This window comes from Symphalangus syndactylus, chromosome 4 (assembly GCF_028878055.3).
Source record: "Symphalangus syndactylus isolate Jambi chromosome 4, NHGRI_mSymSyn1-v2.1_pri, whole genome shotgun sequence".
Taxonomy (NCBI): Eukaryota; Metazoa; Chordata; class Mammalia; order Primates; family Hylobatidae; genus Symphalangus; species Symphalangus syndactylus.
This window is the reverse complement of record NC_072426.2, coordinates 23,831,020-23,852,743: the sequence shown is the minus strand read 5'-3', so window position 1 is coordinate 23,852,743 and position 21,724 is coordinate 23,831,020. Positions and strand designations below refer to the sequence as shown.

Below are 21,724 nucleotides of genomic sequence, written 5' to 3'. Positions count from 1 at the left end.
TGGGGGACTATCTGGAATTTTAGGATCCCTCCTCAGACAAGCAGGCCTAACAAAACCTATTCCTGAAGCTAGAATATGGGGAGCCTCAGAAATTGTATCCTTCCTCTTCATATAAATGAAGACAAAAGGCATTACTCTACCAACTCTGGAGATCCCTTCCCTCCCTCAGGATGTGGCCCTCTACTTCATTTTTAGGGCATAACATCTTTATGGGACACGGGTAAGGTCCCAATACTAACAGGAGAATGCTTAGGACTCTAACAGGTTTTACAGAATGCGTTGGTAAGGGCCACTAAATCTGATTTTTCTCGGTCCTCTTTGTGGTCTAGGAGGACTGGCAAGGGTGCAGGTTTTCAAGAATGCATAGGTAAGAGCCACTAAATCCGACCTTCCTCGGTCCTCCTTGTGGTCTAGGAGGAAAACTAGTGTTTCTGCTGCTGCGTCGGTGAGCGCAACTATTCCAATCAGCAGGGTCCAGGGACCACTGCAGGTTCTTGGGCAAGAGGTGTTTCTGCTGCTGCGTTGGTGAGTGCAACTATTCTGATCAGCAGGGTCCAGGGACTGTTGCGGGTTCTTGGGCAGGGGAAGAAACAAACAAACCAAAACCACGGGCGGTTTTGTCTTTCAGATGGAAAACACTCAGGCATCAGCAGGCTTACCCTTGAAATGAATCCTAAGCCATTGGGACCAATTTGACCTACAAACCCTGAAAAAGAGGTGGCTCACTTTTTTCTGTGCTATGGCCTGGCCCCAATATTCTCTCTCTGATGGGGAAAAATGGCCACCTGAGGGAAGTATAAATTACAATACTATCCTGCAGCTTGACATTTTCTGCAAGAGGGAAGGCAAATGGAGTGAAATACCTTATGTCCAAGCTTTCTTTTCATTGAAGGAAAATACACAACTATGCAAAGCTTGCAATTTACATCCCACAGGAGGACCTTTCAGCTTATCCCCATATCCTAGCCTCCCTATAGCTCCCCTTCCTATTAATGATAAGCCTCCTCTAATCTTCCCTGCCCAGAAGGAAATAAGCAAAGAAATCTCCAAAGGACCACAAAACCCCCCGGGCTATCGGTTATGTCCCCTTCAAGCTGTAGGGGGAGAGGAATTTGGCCCAACCCAAGTATATGTCCCCTGCTCCCTCTCTGATTTAAAGCAGATCAAGGCAGACCTGGGGAAGTTTTCAGATGATCCTGATAGGTACACAGATGTCCTACAGGGCCTAGGGCAAACCTTCTATCTCACTTGGAGAGATGTCATGCTAGTGGTAGATCAAACCCTGGCCTTTAATGAAAAGAATGTGGCTTTAGCTGCAGCCTGAGAGTTTGGAGATACCTGGTATCTTAGTCAGGTAAATGATAGAATGACAGCCCAAGAAAGGGACAAATTCCCTACTGGTCAGCAAGCCATCCCCAGTATGGATCCCCACTGGGACCTCAACTCAGATCATGGGGACTGGAGTCATAAACATCTGTTGACTTGTGTTCTAGAAGGACTAAGGAGAATTAGGAAAAAGCCCATGAATTATTCAATGACGTCCACCATAACTAAGGGAAAGGAAGAAAATCCTTCTCCCTTCCTCGAGCAGCTACGGGAGGCCTTAAGAAAATATACTCCCCTGTCAACCTGAATCACTAGAGGGTCAACTGATTCTAAAATATCAGTTTATTACCCAATCAGCTGCAGATATCAGGAGAAAGCTCCAAAAGCAAGCCCTGGGCCCTGAACAAAATTTGGAGGCATTATTAAACCTGGCAACCTTGGTGTTCTATAATAGGGACCAAGAGGAACAGGCCGAAAAGGAAAAGCGAGATCAGAGAAAGGCCACAGCCTTAGTCATGGCCCTCAGACAAACAAACATTGATAGTTCAGAGAGGACAGAAAATGGAGCAGGCCAATCACCCGGTAGGGCTTGTTATCAGTGTGGTTTACAAGGACACTTTAAAAAATATTATCCTATGAGAAACAAGCTGCCCCCTCACCCATGTCCACTATGCCAAAGCAATCACTGGAAGGCACACTGCCCCAGAGGACAAAGGTTCTCTGGGACAGAAGCCCCCAACCAGATGATCCAACAACAGGACTGAGGGTGCCTGGGGCATGCGCCAGCTCATGTCATCACTCTCATTGAGCCCCGGGTATGTATAACCATTGAGGGGCAGGAAATTGACTTCTTCCTGGACACTGGTGCAGCTTTCTCAGTGTTAATCTCCTGTCCTGGACAGCTGTCCTCAAGGTCCATTACCATCCAAGGAATCCCGGGACAGCCTGTAACCAGGTATTTCTCCCACCTCCTCAGTTGTAATTGGGAGACTTTTCTCTTTTCACATGTCTTTCTTGTTATGCCTGAAAGTCCCACACCCTTATTAGGGAGGGATATATTAGCCAAAGCTGGAGTTATTATCTACACGAATATGAGGAATAAGTTACCCATTTGTTGTCCCCTACTTGAGAAGGGAATCAACCCTGAAGTCTGGGCATTGGAAGAAACAAACTCAAGCTCCAGCCTTAAGCCTTCCCAAAGGATGAAACTTTTCTTTAAACATCACAGAGATAGCAGAAATAGCTCCTGGCGTCCTTACTCAGACTTGTGGGACAACCCCACAACCAGTGGCATACCTAAGTAAGGAAATTGATATAGTAGCAAAAGGCTGGCCTCACTGTTTAAGGGTAGTTGTGGTGGTGGCCATCTTAGTGTCAGAGGCTATCAAAATAATACAAGGAAAGGGTCTCACTGTCTGGATAGTCATGATGTAAATGGCATACTAGGTGCCAAAGGAAGTTTATGGCTATCAGACAACCGCCTACTTAGATACCAGGCGCTACTCCTTGAGGGACCAGTGCTTCAAATACCTATGTGCGTGGCCCTCAACCCTGCCACTTTTCTCCCAGAGGATGGGGAACCAATTGAGCATGACTGCCAACAGATTAGTCCAGACTTATGCTGCCCGAGATGATCTCTTAGAAGTCCCCTTAGCTAATCCTGACCTTAACCTATATACTGATGGAAGTTCATTTGTGGAGAACGGGATACAAAGGACAGGTTATGCCATATTTAGTGATGTAACCATACTTGAAAGTAAGCCTCTTCCCCCAGGGACCAGCACCCAGTTAGGAGAACTAGTGGCACTTACCCAAGCCTTAGAACTGGGAAAGGGAAAAACAATAAATGTGTATACAGATAGCAACTATGCTTATCTAATCCTACATGCCCATGCTGCAATATGGAAAGAAAGGGAGTTCCTAATCTCTGGGGGAACCCTCATTAACTACCACAAGGAAACCATGGAGTTATTGCACGTAGTGCAAAAACCCAAGGAGGTAGCAGTCTTACACTGCTGAAGCCATCAAAAGGTGAAGGAGAGGGGAGGACAGCAGCATAAGCGGCTGGCAGAGGCAGGGAAACACCAGCAGAAAGGAAAGTGAGAAAGAGACAGAAAGTCAGAGAGAGAGAGAGAGAGGAAGAGAGAGACAAAGAAGAAGTCAAAGAGAAATAGAAGTAGTAAAGAAAACACAGTGTACCCTATTGCTTTAAAAGCCAGGGTAAATTTAAAACCTATAATTGATAATTGAAGGTCTTCTCAGTAACTCTATAACACTCCAATACCACCTTGCTGTCAGTGTAAACAAGGGCGTAGCCCGAAAGCACTGAAGCCACTGACAACCAGTAGCCTTCCTATCAAAAATCCTTACCCAGCAGGTTTCCTAACAGGGGATCTAAATCTTAATTAATTACCATACAAAGGTCCGACCAGATCTAGGAGGAACTCCCTTCAGGACAGGATGGATAGATGGTTCCTCCTGGGCAATTAAGGAAAAAAAAATGGGTATTCAGTAAATAATAAGGAAACTCTTATAGAAGCAGAGTTAGGAAAATTGCCTAATAATTGGTCTGCTCAAGTGTGTCAGCTGTTTGCACTCAGCCAAACCTTAAAGTACTTACAGAATCAGGAAGGAGCCATCTATACCAATTCTAAGTTAATATGGACTGAACGAGGTCTTATTAATAGCAAATAATAATAGAAATCCCAAACTGACAAGGTTTTCAACTAACGTAAAGTTTGCTAAAAGTTAACAGTGTAACATGCATTATCCTACTACCACACACTCTCAAAGGATTTCTCAGACAGTTCGCATGAAATAACAAAATCTATCCTTACTCTACAATCCCAGACTCTTTGGCAGCAGTGACTCTCCAAAACCGCCAAGGCCTAGACCTCCTCACTGCTAAGAAAGGAGGACTCTGCAGCTTCTTAGGGGAAGAGTGTTGTTTTCACACTAACCAGTCAGTGATAGCACGAGATGCCGCCTGGTGTTTACAGGAAAAGGCTTCTGAAATCAGATAACGCCTTTCAAACTGTTACACCAACCTCTGGAGTTGGGCAACATGGCTTCTCCCCTTTCTAGGTCCTGTGGCAGCCATCTTGCTGTTATTTACCTTTGGGCCCTGTATTTTTAACCTTCTTGTCAAATTTATTTCCTCTAGAATTGAGGCCCTCAAGTTACAGATGGTCTTACAAATGGAACCCCAAATGAGTTCAACTAACAACTTCTACCCAGGACCCCTGGACTGCCCCACTGGCCCTTCCACTGGCCTAAAGAGTTCCCCCCTGGAGGACACTACAACTGCAGGGCCCCTTCTTCACCCCTATCCAGCAGAAAGTAGCTAGAGCGGTCATTGGCCAAATTCTCATCAGCAGTTGGGGTGTCCTGTTTAGAGAGGGGATTGAGAGGTGAAGCTGGCTGGGCTTCTGGGTCGGGTGGGGACTTAGAGAACTTTTCTGTCTAGCTAAAGGATTGTAAATGCACCAATTAGCACTCTGTGTCTAGATAAAGATTTGTAAACACACCAATCAGCACTCTGTCAAACTGGACCAATCAGCACTCTGTCAAACTGGACCAATCAGCACTTTGTAAAGTGGACCAATCAGCTCTCTGTAAAACGGACCAATCAGCAGGATGTGGGTGGGGCCAAATAAGGGAATAAAAGCAGGCTGCCCCAGCCAGCAGCTGCAACTCACTTGGGTCCCCTTTCAAGCCATAGAAGGTTTGTTCTTTCACTCTTTGCAATAAATCTTGCTGCTGCTCACTCTTTGGGTCCGTGCTGCCTTTATGAGCTGTAACACTCACCACGAAAGTCTATGGCTTCACTCCTGAAATCAGCAAGACCACGAACCCACCGGGAGGAACGAACAACTCTGGACGCGTCACCTTTAAGACCTGTAACACTCACTGCGAAGGTCTGCAGCTGCACTCCTGAAGTCAGCAAGACCACAAACTCACCAGAAGGAAGAAACTCCGGACACATCTGAACATCAAAAGGAACGAACAACTCTGGACACGCCATCTTTAAGAACTGTAACATTCACCGCGAGGGTCCGCAGCTTCATTCTTGAAGTCAGCAAGACCAAGAACCTACTGGAAGGAACCAATTCCGGACACACCATCACCTAGGTATTAAGCTCAGCATCGCTTAGCTATACTTCCTGATGCTCTCCCTCCCACCACCCCCAACTCCAACAGGCCCCAGTGTGTGTTGTTCCCCACTGTGTCCGTGTGTTCTCATCATTCAGCTCCCACTTATAAGTGAGAACATGCAGTGTTTGGTTTTCTGTTCCTGCATTAGTTTGCTGAGGATAATCATTGGAAATACTTGCTCTGTATTTAGATTTCATAAAATTTGCAACTTAAAAAAAGCAGATTCGTATACGTAAGTTTTTCCAAATGTAAGTTTTCTATTAACTTGATTATCAGTTTTTAAATTTATATTAAATTAAAAATCAGGTCCTTAATAGCCGCATGTGACCAGCAGTTTCTGTATAAGGCAGTACAACTATTAGAAGTGATTGCTTTAAATGAGGCACTCACTTCAGGCACTAAGTCTTGAGGGGTAGGGTGCCAGAAGCTCAGTGATCAAGGTAGACAATATTTCAATGCAATATGTTTTTAAAAATTCAAAATCAGGCCAAGCATGGTGGCTCATGCCTGTAATCCCAGCACTTTGGGAGGCCAAGTTGAGCGGAACAATATTTAAGGTTTAGAAAAATATTTGAGCCCAGGTGTTGGAGACCAGCCTGGGCAACATGGCAAAACCCTGCCTCTACAAAAAATAAATTAATTAGCCTGACATAGTGGTGCACGCATATCGTCCCAGCCACTCAGGAGGCTGAGGTGGGAGGATGGCTTGAGCCCTGAAGGTTGAGGCTGCAGTGAGCTGTGATCTCACCACTGCACTCCAACCTGAGCGACAGAGTGAGACCCTGTCTCAAAAAAAAAAAAAAAAAAAATCAAAATCAATGCAAAAGATGAATTATGGACAGGATATTGAGGTTTTGAATACAGATATTAACTCAATAAGGGTAAGGCCCGTGTCTGTTTTCTTTATTGTTATATTGACAGCACTTTGAACAAAGTCTGGCTCTTACAGTTTGTCAATATTTGCTGAATGAATTCAGAGGGGACAAAATGTTTAAGGTATGGGTGTTTGACATTTTCTGCCTAGATCCCCAATACCACTCTCGTCTTTATTGGGTCCTTATTACACAAAGCACCATTGGTGAAGGTATGGAAGAGAAATACTCTCCTACAATTGTGGGTAGGAGTGGATTTTTAAAGCTATTTGGCAATATCCGTCAAAACTTAAAATGTATATAGATTTTAGCTCCAAATTTCTCTAGTTTACACCCAACAGAAATAACAGCATAGATGTATAGCATTGTAGTGTTGCTTGTTGAATCAAAAGACTGGAGTGGAAGCAGGGACTTCAGTTTCCGCCTGTAATCCCAGCACCTTGGGGGGCAGAGGCAGGCGCATCGCTTGAGATCACGACTGGGTGACACAGACGCTATCTCAAACAAACAAACAGTTAAACGGGCAGCATGCGACCTCAGCGTACTCACAGAGGCAGATAAAAGCCGAGACCAAAGTGCAGGAGCCCAGCTGCAAATTCAACTCCGAAAGACCTGGGACTCCGCAAACGTCTGGACGCGGCTCTTGAGCTCTTCTATTCAGTTGCGGTTTCTGAAGCTTACCTTAAGTTTCGATTTCTTAAGTTTCGGTTTCTGAGCGCTCCGCATCTGATTCAATTTCCAGTTTCCTGTTCTTGCCGGGGCTGGGGTCTCTGCTTTAACAAAGACACGCCGCGCGGCCGAGTCCCTGGGCTGCCCAGGCCTGGCGCGCCCACGCGCATGCGCACGCGCACGCCCACCGCGCGGCTTCCCGCGGTCCCCGGTGCTGAGGAGACAGAGAGCGCGAGGGACTGCGCCGCCCGGACGGCCTGCAAAGCGCTGCCATCATGAGGTAAGGGTTTTCCTCTGCCTCTCCTCCCAAGCCCTGCGTCGGCCTTTGTTTCAAACCAGGGTTCTTTTATTCATTTCCAGCGCAGTTCTGCAGCCTTTTCAGGGGCCGAGACCGTCGCGCCTGGCAACCGGGCATCTGCGTTGGGGACCCTCCCGGGGCGCTCTGTCCCGGCGCGTGGCGTCTGAAGTCGGGCCTGTCGGGGAGGGTGGCCGAGTGGACGCTTCTCCGGAGTCCGGTCAGGGAGGAGGAACAGGAGATGCTCCGCGGGAGCCTACCCCATCCCTGGCGTCTGCGGTCGGGACTGTCAGGGCATGTGCCGGGCGACGCTCCCCCGGGAGGCCTCTCCACCCATCGCGACCCGACGGCTCTTCTCGGCAGCGGCGACGGTGACAGTGCTGGGCCAGCGGCCGCCGCTTCCGGGAAACTGGTCAGCGCCTGCAGGGCCCCCAGGCGCTGTTCCGGGGGCAGGCTACGTGCCACGGGTCTCCTTAGGCCTGTCGCGTGCCTCTGTTTCCAGCTGCCATTCCCTCGGTGTGGCATACGCGGTTTCGCCGCAGCCCTCCAGGCGTCACATTCGCCTGCCACTGCCAGTTTGCCTTTCTGATGTCTGGGTCTGAGTTCTTCCCTTCCGGGGAGCTACCTCTGTACCAAGCACAGATTGTTATCGTCCCACCCAATCCGCTGTTTTATGAGGATTTCTTTATCTGTCTCCTTTACTGATTCAGTATGATGGCGTCCTTTTCTTAATCATTTTGTATCCCCAGGGGCTAGCACCCTGCCCTGCACGTGGTTAGTGAACCTTCCGCATTTAATGAGGAATGAGATGTTAAGGTCTTGGGCTCTAAAAGCAGATAGTCCCTTGTTCTAAATCCTGACTGAACTCCTACTAGTTGAGTGACCCCAAAGTTTCTCAAACTCTGTTCCTTATCTGTAAAAATTAATGGTGTCCATCTCTTGGGACTGTGGAAAAGGACAGTAATAAATCCTATCAATTAACTGCTTAGCACATAATACTTGCACAATAAATGTTAATTGTTCCCATTATAAGTTAAAAAAAAAGTTTAAGTGTCACCCACACATCTAACTTTATTTTTGAGACGGAGTCTCGCCCTGTCACCCAGGCTGTAGTGTAATGGCTCCATCTCGGCTCACTGCAACCTCCGCCTCCTGGGTTCAAGCGATTCTCCTGCCTCAGCTTCCCATGTAGCTGGGATTACAGGCGTGTGCCACCACGCCTGGCTAATTTTTTGTATCTTTAGTAGAGACGGGGGTTTCACCATGTTGACCAGGCTGGTCTCAAATTCCTGACCTCGTGATCCGCCCTCCTCAGCCTCCCAAAGTGCTGGGATTACAGGTGTGAGCCACAACGCCTGGCCACATATAACATTTGTAAGAAAGGAGAGTGCTATCAGGAAGGGGCTTGAAAACAACAACAACAAAAAAAAAAAGAAAGAAAAAGAAAAAGACGGTGGCGTGCACCGTATATATGCAGGATGGGGAAGAAAAGGGCTCAGCCCCATTGGGGACTGTCTCCCAAGGACAATGAAAGACTGCTTCTTCCTAGCAGAACAGAATTACCGAAAGATACGTGTTACCTCTTCTGATGCAATAGCTTCTCTCTTATCAGCTTCCCAAAGACGAAGTTACAAAATTAAGTAGACAAAGTTTAAACAGTAAAAATTCTTATGGTGTCCAGTTGTGCATAAATTCCAGAGCCTGGACAAACCACGTCAGTACCTGATTGAATGTCCCTTTGAGATCTTACAACCATATCCATAATACCTGAGCAGCCCTCCTCATCCTCCTTGGGCTGGGCTGGTAGAGACCTTCAAAACAGGTGTTTGTTTTAGGCAGGGGGCCAGTAAAGCCGTATTGTTGTGGATTTAAGCAGCCTGTAAGGACATGGCATGTCTTGCCCATATTTTTGGTACATTTACACTAGAGAAAGGAACAATTACCAAGGAGCAATTTTACCAGGTTTCCTAGTCAGGATCAGTACTCATAATACAGAAATGGAATTTTCATATTAATTATTGAATATGTATATATTTATTCCTAATTTTCAACGGTTTAGTGATTGCCAAAAGGAAATAGATACATGTAATACAGAAAGCTCTGTCATCTCTCCAGAACTGTTTTTGCAATAAATAGTGAGAATTTAAATGAAATATTTCTAGGACATAACTGTACATAGAAGAAACTCTAGTATAAAGTTACGGGAACCTAATGCTTTAACTGTAAGATCAAATAGGGATAAAATTAGTTGTTATGCAAAGAACAATATTTAAGGTTTAGAAAATTATTTCTTGTATTTCTTCAAAAATTAAAAAGTATTTTATCTTTGACAGTGAAATTCCTAGGGACACCTTGAAGGCCATTCTGTTGGAGTTAGAATGTCATTTTACATGGAATTTGCTTAAGGAAGACATTGATCTCTTTGAGGTGGAAGATACAATTGGGCAACAGCTTGAATTTCTTACCACAAAATCTAGACTTGCTCTTTATAACCTATTGGCCTATGTGAAACACCTAAAAGGCCAAAATAAAGACGCCCTTGAGTGCTTGGAACAAGCAGAAGAAATAATCCAGCAAGAACACTCAGACAAAGAAGAAGTACGAAGCCTGGTCACTTGGGGAAACTATGCCTGGGTGTATTATCACATGGACCAGCTTGAAGAAGCTCAGAAGTATACAGGTAAGATAGGGAACGTCTGCAAGAAATTGTCCAGTCCTTCTAACTACAAGTTGGAGTGTCCTGAGACTGACTGTGAGAAGGGGTGGGCACTCTTGAAATTTGGAGGAAAGTATTATCAAAAGGCTAAAGCGGCTTTTGAGAAGGCTCTGGAAGTGGAACCTGACAATCCAGAATTTAACATCGGCTATGCTATCACAGTGTATCGGCTGGATGATTCTGACAGAGAAGGGTCTGTAAAGAGCTTTTCTCTGGGGCCTTTGAGAAAGGCTGTTACCCTGAACCCAGATAACAGCTACATTAAGGTATTTCTGGCACTGAAGCTTCAAGATGTACATGCAGAAGCTGAAGGAGAAAAGTATATTGAAGAAATCCTGGACCAAATATCATCCCAGCCTTACATCCTTCGTTATGCAGCCAAGTTCTATAGGAGAAAAAATTCCTGGAACAAAGCTCTCGAACTTTTAAAAAAGGCCTTGGAGGTGACACCAACTTCTTCTTTCCTGCATCACCAGATGGGACTTTGCTACAGGGCACAAATGATCCAAATCAAGAAGGCCACACATAACAGACCTAAAGGAAAAGATAAACTAAAGGTTGATGAGCTGATTTCATCTGCTGTATTTCATTTCAAAGCAGCCATGGAACGAGACTCTATGTTTGCATTTGCCTACACAGACCTGGCCAACATGTATGCTGAAGGAGGCAAGTATAGCAATGCTGAGGACATTTTCCAGAAAGCTCTTCGTCTGGAGAACATAACCAATGATCACAAACATCAGATCCATTACCACTATGGCCGCTTTCAGGAATTTCACCGTAAATCAGAAAATACTGCCATCCATCATTATTTAGAAGCCTTGAAGGTCAAAGACAGATCACCCCTTCGCACCAAACTGACAAGTGCTCTGAAGAAATTGGCTACCAAGAGACTTTGTCACAATGCTTTAGATGTGCAGAGTTTAAGTGCCCTAGGGTTTCTTTACAAGCTGGAAGGAGAAAAGAGGCAAGCTGCTGAGTACTACGAGAAGGCACAAAAGATAGATCCAGAAAATGCAGAATTCCTTACTGCTCTCTGTGAGCTCCGACTTTCCATTTAAATACATACTCTAGGAAATTAGCTCTAAGTTTTTCCCTCCATTATGGGTTCTGTTTTTTTTTATTGTTTTAATCCATTGTTTATTATAGAGCTAATATTTATTGAATAGTTATTGTGTACCAAGCATTGTGCTAAATACTTTATATGCATTATGATGAATCTTGTGCGGTTTTCTTTTTTTCTTTTTAATTAAAATACTATAATCCGTTGAGAAATAGCAATATTCTAGCTATTGTAACTTTTAAAAATGGTATGGGCATTACATCTGTGCTTTTTATCTCTGCTCTTTAAATTTCTCATGTTATGTAGTAAATATATTCCTATGTAAACCTTTGATACCTAGATCAGGAATACTCTTCCAGGAGTACAAAATTACATTATTAATAGTTAAGCTTTTAATTGTGTAGCTTGCAAAAGACAGCACTTTTTAGTTACAGATGTTTTGACTTTGATGAGGATATTTAACTATAAATCTAATAGTCGCCTAAAATATCTTTTTTGTTGGAAAAAAGTTTATAATAAAAAAGTTTGTCATCTCTAGTGACTTCAATAAAATGAAAAAACCAGAAGAGGAGAAAAAGGATTTCCTCAAATTTTAAATATGTAACTTCAGGGATTCAATCCCCAAATATTTATTAAGTAGCTAGAAATAATTATGTGGAAAAAAATGAATAATGGAAAATAGTGAGTCTCAAATTGTTCTGTTTTTTTTTACTAAAATCTGCAATGAATCTAGATGCAATTAATTTTATTCCTTCCAACTAAAATTACAATATTTTTAGGTTAAAATTATTGAGCTATAAAGCAGCCATTGGGAAATTAGGAGAACTGATAAACAAATGGAAAAAGAAGATGTCCCTAACCTACACCCATAGATTACCAAGGTTTCAGTGTACTAGTTTTGAATCTTTTCTGAATAGAGTTTTTATACCCTCAATTTCTGGCCTTTGGCTATTTTAGCATTTCAAAGTGACTTCTGTGAAGCTTTTTTTTTAATGTGAAATTTTCAGTGTTGTTTTTTTCACGTAGATACTCCAGGAAGAGTTAAGCGCTGCTTTCAGTTTTAATATCCACTTTGAGGGGTCGCTGCTTGAGGGCTCTTATCCCAGGGGACTTTTTAATGTGGATGTTACTTAATGTGGCTTCTCTAATGTAGTTTCTTTGATTACAGACTACACAATTATGTACCATCACAGTATTAGTGGAAAAGTACCATGTGATTTAATTCTCCATTCCTCCAATGTAACTCTTAAAATTATTATGTATGTGTGTGTGTTTTACTTTTTGTTTTTTTATCATCTTTAAAATTTCTATTATGGTTTGTTATAAAAATAATGAATTCTTATTGTAAATTTCAAAAAAAATTACAAAAGTATGTGAATTTAAAAATGAGAGCAGTCCCCTCACCCTACCACAGTTCCACACCCTCAAGGTAAACTTATAACTTATAATTTGATATGTATCCTTCCAGATCTTTTTTCTATACGTAATCAGACATACATATATACTGCAGTGTATCTCATGTATTAATTTTTAAAAATCTTTTGTTTTACTTAATTCTGTTTTTTTATTATTATTATTTTGTTTAATCTATTAAGGAAGAACAAGGAAGGGAATGATCTTTACTCAAGAATTTCAGAAAGTCAGCACTGAAGTCCTGACCTATCAGTAGACACATTTGTCCCTTTCAAATATTTTAGGATATTCTAGCAAAGCAGGCCATTTCTCCCACCTGAAAGTACATAACTTTTATCACTTGCCACATAATTCAAAAAACTCACATTAGGGGGTTACTCAGACAGTTAATCATAGAAAAGATTATTTGCTTCATCAGTTAACTTGTTTTTATAAATCAGGACTGTGTTCATACACAGAAGGGGCCTGAGATTTCTGCACTTTAAACAAGCTCCCAGGTGAAGATGCTGTGGCTGTTCTAATTACATTTTGAGTAGTAAGGTCTACAACATTGTTCCTCAAACTTGGCTACATGTTGGAATCACCTAAAAAGTTAAAACAAAACATGGATGTCTGGGTCACGCCCCATAGAGAATGACTTAATTGGCATGGGGTGCAGTCCAGGCATCATGATTTTTAGATTTCCCAGTTGGAACTTGTGCAGCAAAGTTTGGGAGCTACTGATCTACATGTGAAAAGTAAGTGTAAATGGAATAAAATTAATTAGGCTAATAGGCTTAACCCAGGAAATCCTAAGTTCCTTGAATATCCAGTTTGCATTTGGACTCCTCATCATATACTTGGTATATAATACTCTAATAAAAGCTGCCTAAGTTGAATTGTATATTGTCTTGCACCTACCTCTGAAAGCTGCCCTTACCAACTGACAAAGTCTCTGAAATGGGTCCAAATCCTACTTAGTTAGATGAACTCATCCTGTCAAGCCTGATAAGAATCCTATGATGCCAGGCCCAAGTTATTTTCTTGCCTATTAGACAAACTCATAAATATGCCCAGAAAAGTGGCTGTGATTCCTCTTCAGGGTAATTTGACCCTTCCGGAAAAGAAATGCCGCCTCTCCAAATCTTGAAGGTGCTCTTGGAAACTATTTCATTCAGCACTAAAGGTATGCTCCCTGACTCACAAAAGCTGAGAAAAGCCCTTTCAACAAATGATAAATCAGCTGGCAGAAAAACTGGCTTCCCAGTCATGGAGCTCTTAAAGATATTTGCTGTCCTCTCTGAGTGCAGAAATAGTCTTACCAGTTGATCACATGCTATCAGCCAGAGTTTCAAAAGCAATATAAGCTGTCACTATTCCTTTCTAGATTGAGTCAACGATGCAGGTTTCTTCAGTTCAGGAACAACCTTGTAGACAACACAAAACTTTAAAATCAGGAGGACCTTGAGAAAATCCCTACTCCAACCAACTTTATTGATATGAAAATTGAGACCAGGACTGGTGATATGACTTAAGGTTTCACAACTAATTTGTGGACCATAATTTCTTTCTCCTGGCTGCTGGTTCAGTAGCACTCATGCCCATTTTACAGTTTCTACCGGTAATCACTTGTTGGAGGCTAAACCTCAATTGACAGAGTTTATCTGGCCATGATGTGACTATGCTTATATGACATCACCTACAACACAGGCAGGCCCAAGGATAGTCCTTTTATGGAATATGTTCATTACTGGGATTAAGGAACATGACAGAACTATAAAACAATGTGGCATGTTTTTATATAATTGGTGAATTACAAGAAATGAAAATCCATTTGGCCTTGACAATTAGAACAGTCTCCTTTGAGTAGTTTAAGTGTAATAACATTGTAACCCTAATGTGGTAGCAATGAGAAGCACCTCTCAGATCTCTAGCTACAGGGATTATAATTGTCTGAAGGTCCCATCTCTACACATTGAAATCTATCACTACATTTACACTGAGGCCATGCTTCCCAGTGTGGCAAGGATACTAAATCATGTCCTCTCCTGAGAGATGCAGTACTCCTCTGATGATCAATTTAAACTCAAGGACTCCCCACCAGCCTTGCCAAATGTTCCTTAAAACAATACTGTAATCTAAGATGTTTTTACCCAACTTTTATTCCTTCTGTCTCTCCTACATATGGGGTCAGACCTGCATCACATTTGGATGGCTCTCCCAGCCTCTGTCTGCTCTCTTCCCATTTTTTCTCGGAGGTGTTTCCTCGAATACATTTCTTGCATGTTCAACATCGCATCTTGGATCAAACTGACACATCTAGTGAAAGAAATTTAATTAAGAGGACTCTAATTGGCGGTAGGTAAATAATGTTTACATAATATAAATGTCATTTATTGTTCTTCAACTTTCTGGATCAGTAATTATGATTAAAGAACAAAACATGGCTGGATGTGGTGACGCATGCCTGTAATCCCAGCACTTTGTGAGGCTAAGGCAGACAGGTTGCTTGAGGTCAGGAGTTCGAGACCAGTCTGGCCGACATGGCAAAACCCCATCTCTACTAAAATTACAAAAATTAGCTAGGCATGGTGGCACATACCTGTAATCCCAGCTACTTGGGAGGCTGAGGCACATGAATCACTTGAACCCAAGAGGCAGAGGTTGCAGCAAGCCAGGATCACATCATTGCACTCCTCCAACCTGGGCGACAGAGTGAGACTCTGTCTAATAAATAAATAAATAAATAATAAATTAATAATAAATAAATCTTTCCAATGTTATAATATTTGATTTGGAAAAGAGAATGGAGAAGAGAGGTAAGGGAAATTGTCTTAGTTTCTGTTGTGCTGCTATAATAGAATACCTGAGACTGAGTAATTTTAACAAGCAGAAATTTATTTCTCATAGTTCTGGAGACTGGAAGTTCAAGATCAAGGAGCTGGCAGGTTTGGTGTCTGGTGAGGGCCTGGTCTCTGCTTCCAAGATGTCACCTTGAATGCTGCATCCTCTGGAAGGGAGGAACTCTGTTCCTCACATGGCAGAAGAGCAGAAGAGAGCAAGAACCCACTCTTGCAAGCCCTTTTGATAAGAGCATTAGTCTAGTCATGTGGGCAGAGCCCTCAGGAACATCTCTCCTTAGGCCTCACCTCTCAATACTGTTGCATTGGAGATTAGGCTTGCAATCTATAAATTTGGAGGAGACAAAAACATTCAAACCATAGCAGAAGAATAGAGACTCAAAAGATACAGTTAAGGTTTGATGGAGTAAGAATTAAATGTTATTATAACATAAAACAAATAAATTAAGTAAAAATTGAGTTGTGGGATGAGAAGAGTTCTTTAAATTCAGTTAATTAAATCCTAACAACATAGCAGAAAATCAGTAGATAAAGTCTATATTAAATAGATCAGAAAATAACATTATAAAACATACCATCACAGATTGGGATAGCCCCTTCTCACAAAGCTGACTTTCTTCCTCTTTCTCTCCAATCAGAACAACATAGCAAGTGTATATTTAATTTAAAACAAGTTTATCACTTAGCTTTCTGCTCATACATCCCCTCTCTTTCTGCTTATACATCCCCTTTTCTCCCAGGACTCCAGCCTCCGCATTCCTCTCTACTTCTCTTCGGAGCCAAAGTTCCCTGCCTCACTGGGATGTGGTTTCTTCTTTAGCTTTCTCTTTTCCTGAGATCAAGCCACACACACTGAATCCCACCCCAACCACAACTACCCCCTTCTTCAGAAACTTCATATTTACTAAGTTTAATTTGTTCATTAAACATTTTGTATTTCACTTTAAGTGAGGAATAAAACAGCATCTAATTACTAGAAATGTGCTAGAAATGCCATGTATATATTCCCCAAACTGTCTGAACTGAGGGGTTCCTCTGTAAGTGATGAACTGGATTTCTCAATACCTCCTTTCATGATGGCACCTAGCTGAGTAACTAAAGAAATAATGAAGGTGACATGAATAAGCTTTGGGAAAGCCATGCCTCAATGGGAGCACACAGGTGCCTCACAGACAACAAACTCTGAAGGGCAAGCATAGATTGAGGCCACTTGGATTGAACACTTAACATAGAACACAGTTTTTGACTTCGGTGATGCAATGATAATCATAGCTAACTCTTACATAGTACACAATATCTGCTGGGTGCTGTTCTACATGCAGGGCATGTAGTAATCTTGTAAAATCCTTACAAACCCCCCTAAAATAGGCATTTTTATTCTTTTATTTCGCACATGAGTAATTAGGATTTAGACACATTAAGCAAGCCCAAGGTCGCATACCTAATAAGAGGTAGGAAAAGGATTCAAACTCTGGGTGTCTGGTTCTAGAATCTAGCACTTAACTACTATATAATACTTTCTAAATAGTCTTAAAATTTGGAATGAAGGATATGGGAAGATAGGACCAAATCTTTACAGACCAGAGGAGAGAGATTCTAGAGGATCACACCAATCCCACACATTCTACAATCATAGGTCACCAGACACTATTGTACACAGAACCCCGAAATTCCCTGGAAGGAACTAGGAAAGGGAACTAGTTGTGCACATCAGCTGCCTCTTGATGCTGGGATTAAAAGCTGTTCTGAAACCCCAGGGAGAATGACCTAAGAAACTGATGGACTCTATCTAAGCGAGGGTTTGTTTCCAGAATTGGATTTTGGAATTCAAAGATTTGGAATAAATTCCTCAAAAAAAGGAAGCCACGTATTTTGGAAGACTGAAGAACCAGTAAACAATTAGAAGCCAGAACACGTACCCAGTCCTTTGTCCTTGGAAGGAGGGATATATCCCTTGTGCACACACCAGCCAGCATCAGACCCTCACCCAGTGTGGAGAGCAAAATAAGAAGGCAAGGAGATAGTTTGATTTGGCCATTCCACAATGTATACATATTTTAAAACATCATGTTGTACATGATAAATATATACGATTTTTATTTGTCAATTTAAAAAGGAAAGGGAAGGGGAGGGGAGGGAACGGGGAGGGGACAGGGCGGGGATGGGGAGGGGTGGAGGGCGCTGGAACACATGTAACAACTAGGGCTAGGGTCAACTGCGCTTTAACATCCCCTGAGTTTGCCTTGAGCCTCCAGGCCATGGACTTTGGAATGTGGCTGCGAGTCCCTAATTCTATTAAATATTAATTTGGTTCAAGAGTAACTTCATCTCTCTTCACATGCTTTTCCTTTCCATTCCACATCAACTCCAGCAAATCTCACCAAAGCAAACAAACAACAAATATAAAAACCGAAACAAACACCAAAACTAAAATCACTTACAGCTCATTTCTATATAAAAACCCTTTATTGAGAAGATCTCAGGAGACAGAAGAATCTACAACTTTAAAGTTAATATTAGGTAATCTCTGTTTTTCAGAAAGAAAAAGGGAGAGAAGTGAGAGGGAGGGATATTGGGAGAGGGGAGACAGAAAGGAAACAAAAAAGAGGAATGGAGGGAGCAAAGAAAGAAGAAAAGAAGGAAAGATCCCCAACCATTTATTGCCTGCCTCTTTCTGTGATTCTGAGCTTTGCCTCTTTCCCTGTGTCTCTTCTCCATTCAAAACCGTTCTTCCATTCTTCTTAAACACAGCAATTCAGTTCTAACTCTTATCCTCATACTGTCACAAACCCAACTATGCATAACCAAATTCACTGAGTTGCCTAGTTCTACATAAGAACTTTCATTTTAACATGATCCACTCTCCTTTGAAAGCAATTTCAGTTATAAATAAATAGAATCCCCACATAATTTCACATGCACTACACATTTAAAGTAAATTTAATCACTAACTTTGTCATATTTGCTGTATAGTATAATCCTATATTTGATGTTTTCAAATTGACATGGAATCCATTCTTCTATATCATTTGGTTTCAACATTTTCTAACATTTGGCTTCTGGTATAACTTTGAGATTCTGTGTCTCACACTTTAACTCCTTTATCAGCTCACATCAAATAAATTAACACATTAGTAAGGGTCACAGTGGCAACAAGAATGGAAGGCTGACAATCTGGGTTCCTGAGAAAGTCAGAGGACTCCAAATTTTTTTTACCTTATGTTTTACCAATGGCTATCCCTAGTCAAGCCAGTCAAAATCATCATTCATATTAACTTTGATACTCTGTGTTACAGAACAGATATAGGTAACCAAAAGCTGAAAACTGCAACACAGCATCTTTATCCCCATATTTATACTTGCAAGAAGAACAGGATAAATGTGGGATGGGTAACGAGCAAGGGGGAGTTGGAAGAGAAGGAAACAATAACAAACTTTAATGTTTGTGCTAAAGGTAGGCCTTGGGGAGTTGAATAATTGAAGATCCCCTACTCCTGGGAAGTGTTCTTGCTAATTCCAGCAGATGGCAGTGCTGCATAACATGTCAATTTTAAAACGCTTTTCTGTGCTGTTCAAGCTTTGGATCCTTAAGAAGAGAATGACACTCTTTACAGTTGAGAGATGAATATTGAATTATAACCTCATGCCCTGAAAATCCCTGCTTTGTACTTAAAGAAGGCAACTGCAATCCCCAAAAGTCCCAGACACCTTTATGGACCCGTCATCGGAACATTTATGTCCACGTGTGCTTGGTTCTGCACTGGCCTGAGATGCCTGCTGGAACCTCAAGGAGCCACACAAAGCAGCTGCCTCACATCTCTTTCTCTCACTCCCAGCCTCTTGCCCTGAAAAAAGTAAGGGCTGATTCCAATCTGTTCAATCCTGTCTTCAGATTCCCCAGAATCAAATTTCTTCAGCCCATAATGAATTCTTCCTCTCCTAACCCTCAAAGTACTACACATGCCCTTAGCCTCAGGTCAATATTTAATAACTTCTTGGTGTTGTTCTAACCTGAGTTGGTTTCAATTTACCAATTAGGTAGTAAATTTGAGATCATGGAGGGGGTGCTATGTGTATTTTTAATTCTCCACCATATATAACATGGTACCAGATTCCAAAGAGGTGCTTGATAAATGGTTGATTAACTCCTTTCACCATCTCTTAAAAACTTCTTCCAGCATACTGTCTAATTTTCAATAATGCCCTATGAGTTAGGGGCAGCCATAGGTCTGGTCAGGACAAAGATTTCAGTCAGAAACATCTCCTGCACCTAGCAAAACCCTGGCATAAATATTTTGTGTAAAAGCAGTTTGTGTGGTGCCTGTAACTGAAACCCCGTCTTTTCAGGTTTGGGGCATGTGCAATCCACCTTTTCCCAACGTTCCAGGGCTCCCTTGTGTGAACAGTTCCTCTTCCCTGGGGTTTCCACTCATTTGTGCACAACAGCTATTTAATTAAGCCTGTCTGGGTTGAACACAGTAGTATCATTTTTTACATTCAGGCCTCAATCCAAAGTTTGTTATTTAATATCTTTTGATCAACTCTTCTCTTTGCCACTTTTATTCCCTTTCCAAAACCTGCTCCACAATGGTCGATGCTCCAGAGCGTCTACTGTTTATGTGACACTCCTAACAAGGTGTCCTATTTTGACACACTAAATTAGGAACATCTAATTTATCCTATCTGTTCTGAGTACAAGAGCAATTTGCACCCAAACAAACCTGCACCCCAACCCTTCAATCCGCCCCACCCTCACTAATGTTATAATTCTCCTTAGCAGTTTTTTCATTTATTTGTTATTTACACTCATTTATTCGTTCACCAAGTATTCACTGAATGCCTACTCTCGGTCAGGCACTGCTCTAAATAGCGAATGAGTCAGTATGATCCCTATCCTCAGAAAGCTTGTGGTTTTGTGGAGCAGACGAAATTTAAAAATAAAAACACACATCAATATATATGATCATAACTAAAAGATGTTCTTTGAAGGAAAAATAACAGAATGCTATGAGCATGAAGAATGTGGGTGGTAGTGGTGGAGGAGGGATGTATAATTTAGATAAGGGCAGTGGTTAAAGATGGACTCTCTAGGGCAGTGACATTTAAACTGAGACCCAAAATATGAGAAGAGTGTGATCACAGGGATCAACATATGCAAAATGCCCCAAGGTTGGGAGTATAAAGGGGAGGCTTGGTACTTGGAGGAACTGATAGAAAAACTGGGCGCTAGAGTGTAGTAGAGGATGGGGGATGTAGCCTAACATCAGGAACTACCCTTGTTGCGACCTCGTAGGTCCAGTGTGGGCACTGAATACTAACACCAGCCCTGTCAGTTCTGTGATTGTGAAAAAGGCTTTGCTCTTCCCTGTTTGAGCTTTAGAAACTTAGGTTCAGATATCTGGATTCATCCACCTGCACGTGGGCTGGAACCTCAGGTAACCACACAGAAGCTGCCTCCCATCCTTTCTCCCACTCCCGAACTCTTCCCTACCTTGACCCATACCCACACCTTGCTCTGCCCCCAGTTGCAAAAATAAGCTATCCAAGAATAAGCATAGGTCTTCATCTTTCATAGGACAAGGTCCTTGAACTCTTCCATAATTATACTGGCCAGTGGGAAAAGGCCTAACTTGTCATCACAAAAGAAACATATTTATGGAAAAATTTGAAAAGGGCTCCATTTGAAAGGCTAATTCTAAAGCCTTTTAGTGCCAATTCAAACCTCAAAAATAAACTGCTTTTTACTTAATTCTAGACCTATCTTAGGTCCCAGATCCCTCAAAAAGACCTCTGACCCTTAAACAATTCAGAGCAATAATGAGAGTAATAATGATCACTCTCATCTAAACCTCAAAATCCCTTTTCATTGGTTTGACTCTCTTGGTTCAGGATAGAAAAAAAAAGGCTCTTTTAACTTATTTAATACAGCCCTGGGCCTCAGGTAGATAGATCCTTAGGGTGCTAGGGAGAAAAGGAGAAAATTTTAATCTTCAATTGAGACACTCAAAGCCCATATCAAGAAAGGCGGCCCAATCAACTTTGTAAGTAATGATGTGGCTCATTAATAAGGTGATACTAACCACACATGTCCCCGTTAGCAGGAACAAATTACTCTTGCCAAGTTCAGGTATTCCCTGGCAGCTGAAGGAAACATGAGCTGCCCACATGTTAATATATTTCAACTTGCTTCTCAAGGGAGAGGATAATGGGTAGATAATTGTAGATGTGGGGGGATAGGTACATCAAGTTCTTTACACTATTCATTCTACTTTTGTATATGTTTGATAAGTACCATAATGTTTTGTCTTAAATGTCAGTCCTTTTATCATTATTTAATATCTTCCCATTCCCCAATCAAATAGTTTTCTGTGCTAT

The 21,724-nt window shown here is 42.0% G+C and overlaps 2 protein-coding genes across 7 annotated transcripts in view; one reads left to right on the top strand and one right to left on the bottom strand.

Moving 5' to 3' along the window:
• The window catches only part of LOC129480470 (zinc finger matrin-type protein 1-like), a 123,017-nt gene extending 115,804 nt beyond the window's left edge, over nt 1-7,213 (bottom strand). For 2 of the 5 annotated variants that reach the window (XR_010120286.1, XR_010120284.1), the window contains exons 1-2: nt 7,035-7,211; nt 5,287-5,421 (exon numbers count right to left, since the gene is read on the bottom strand). Coding sequence is in view for 2 of the 5 variants with exons in the window: in XM_063637133.1 (XP_063493203.1) it covers nt 3,740-3,804; nt 5,287-5,319 (98 nt within the window). In the remaining 3 variants the exon portion in view is untranslated. Of the gene's footprint in view, nt 1-3,739; nt 3,805-5,286; nt 5,422-6,902; nt 7,009-7,034 lie in introns of those variants that run through there. The other 3 variants (XM_063637133.1, XR_010120285.1, XM_063637132.1) reach the window with 3 other exon arrangements.
• On the top strand, nt 7,076-13,387 carry IFIT5 (interferon induced protein with tetratricopeptide repeats 5). 2 transcript variants are annotated; one of them, XM_055274266.2, is made up of 2 exons: nt 7,076-7,302; nt 9,651-13,387. In XM_055274266.2, the coding sequence occupies exons 1-2, from the start codon at nt 7,298-7,300 to the stop codon at nt 11,092-11,094; spliced, it is 1,449 nt and encodes a 482-aa protein (XP_055130241.1). In that variant the 5' UTR covers nt 7,076-7,297; the 3' UTR covers nt 11,095-13,387. The 2 variants fall into 2 exon arrangements, with proteins under 2 accessions (XP_055130241.1, XP_063493196.1); XM_063637126.1 differs by lacking the exon at nt 7,076-7,302 and adding an exon at nt 7,388-7,729.
• The last annotated feature ends 8,337 nt before the right edge of the window (nt 13,388-21,724 follow it).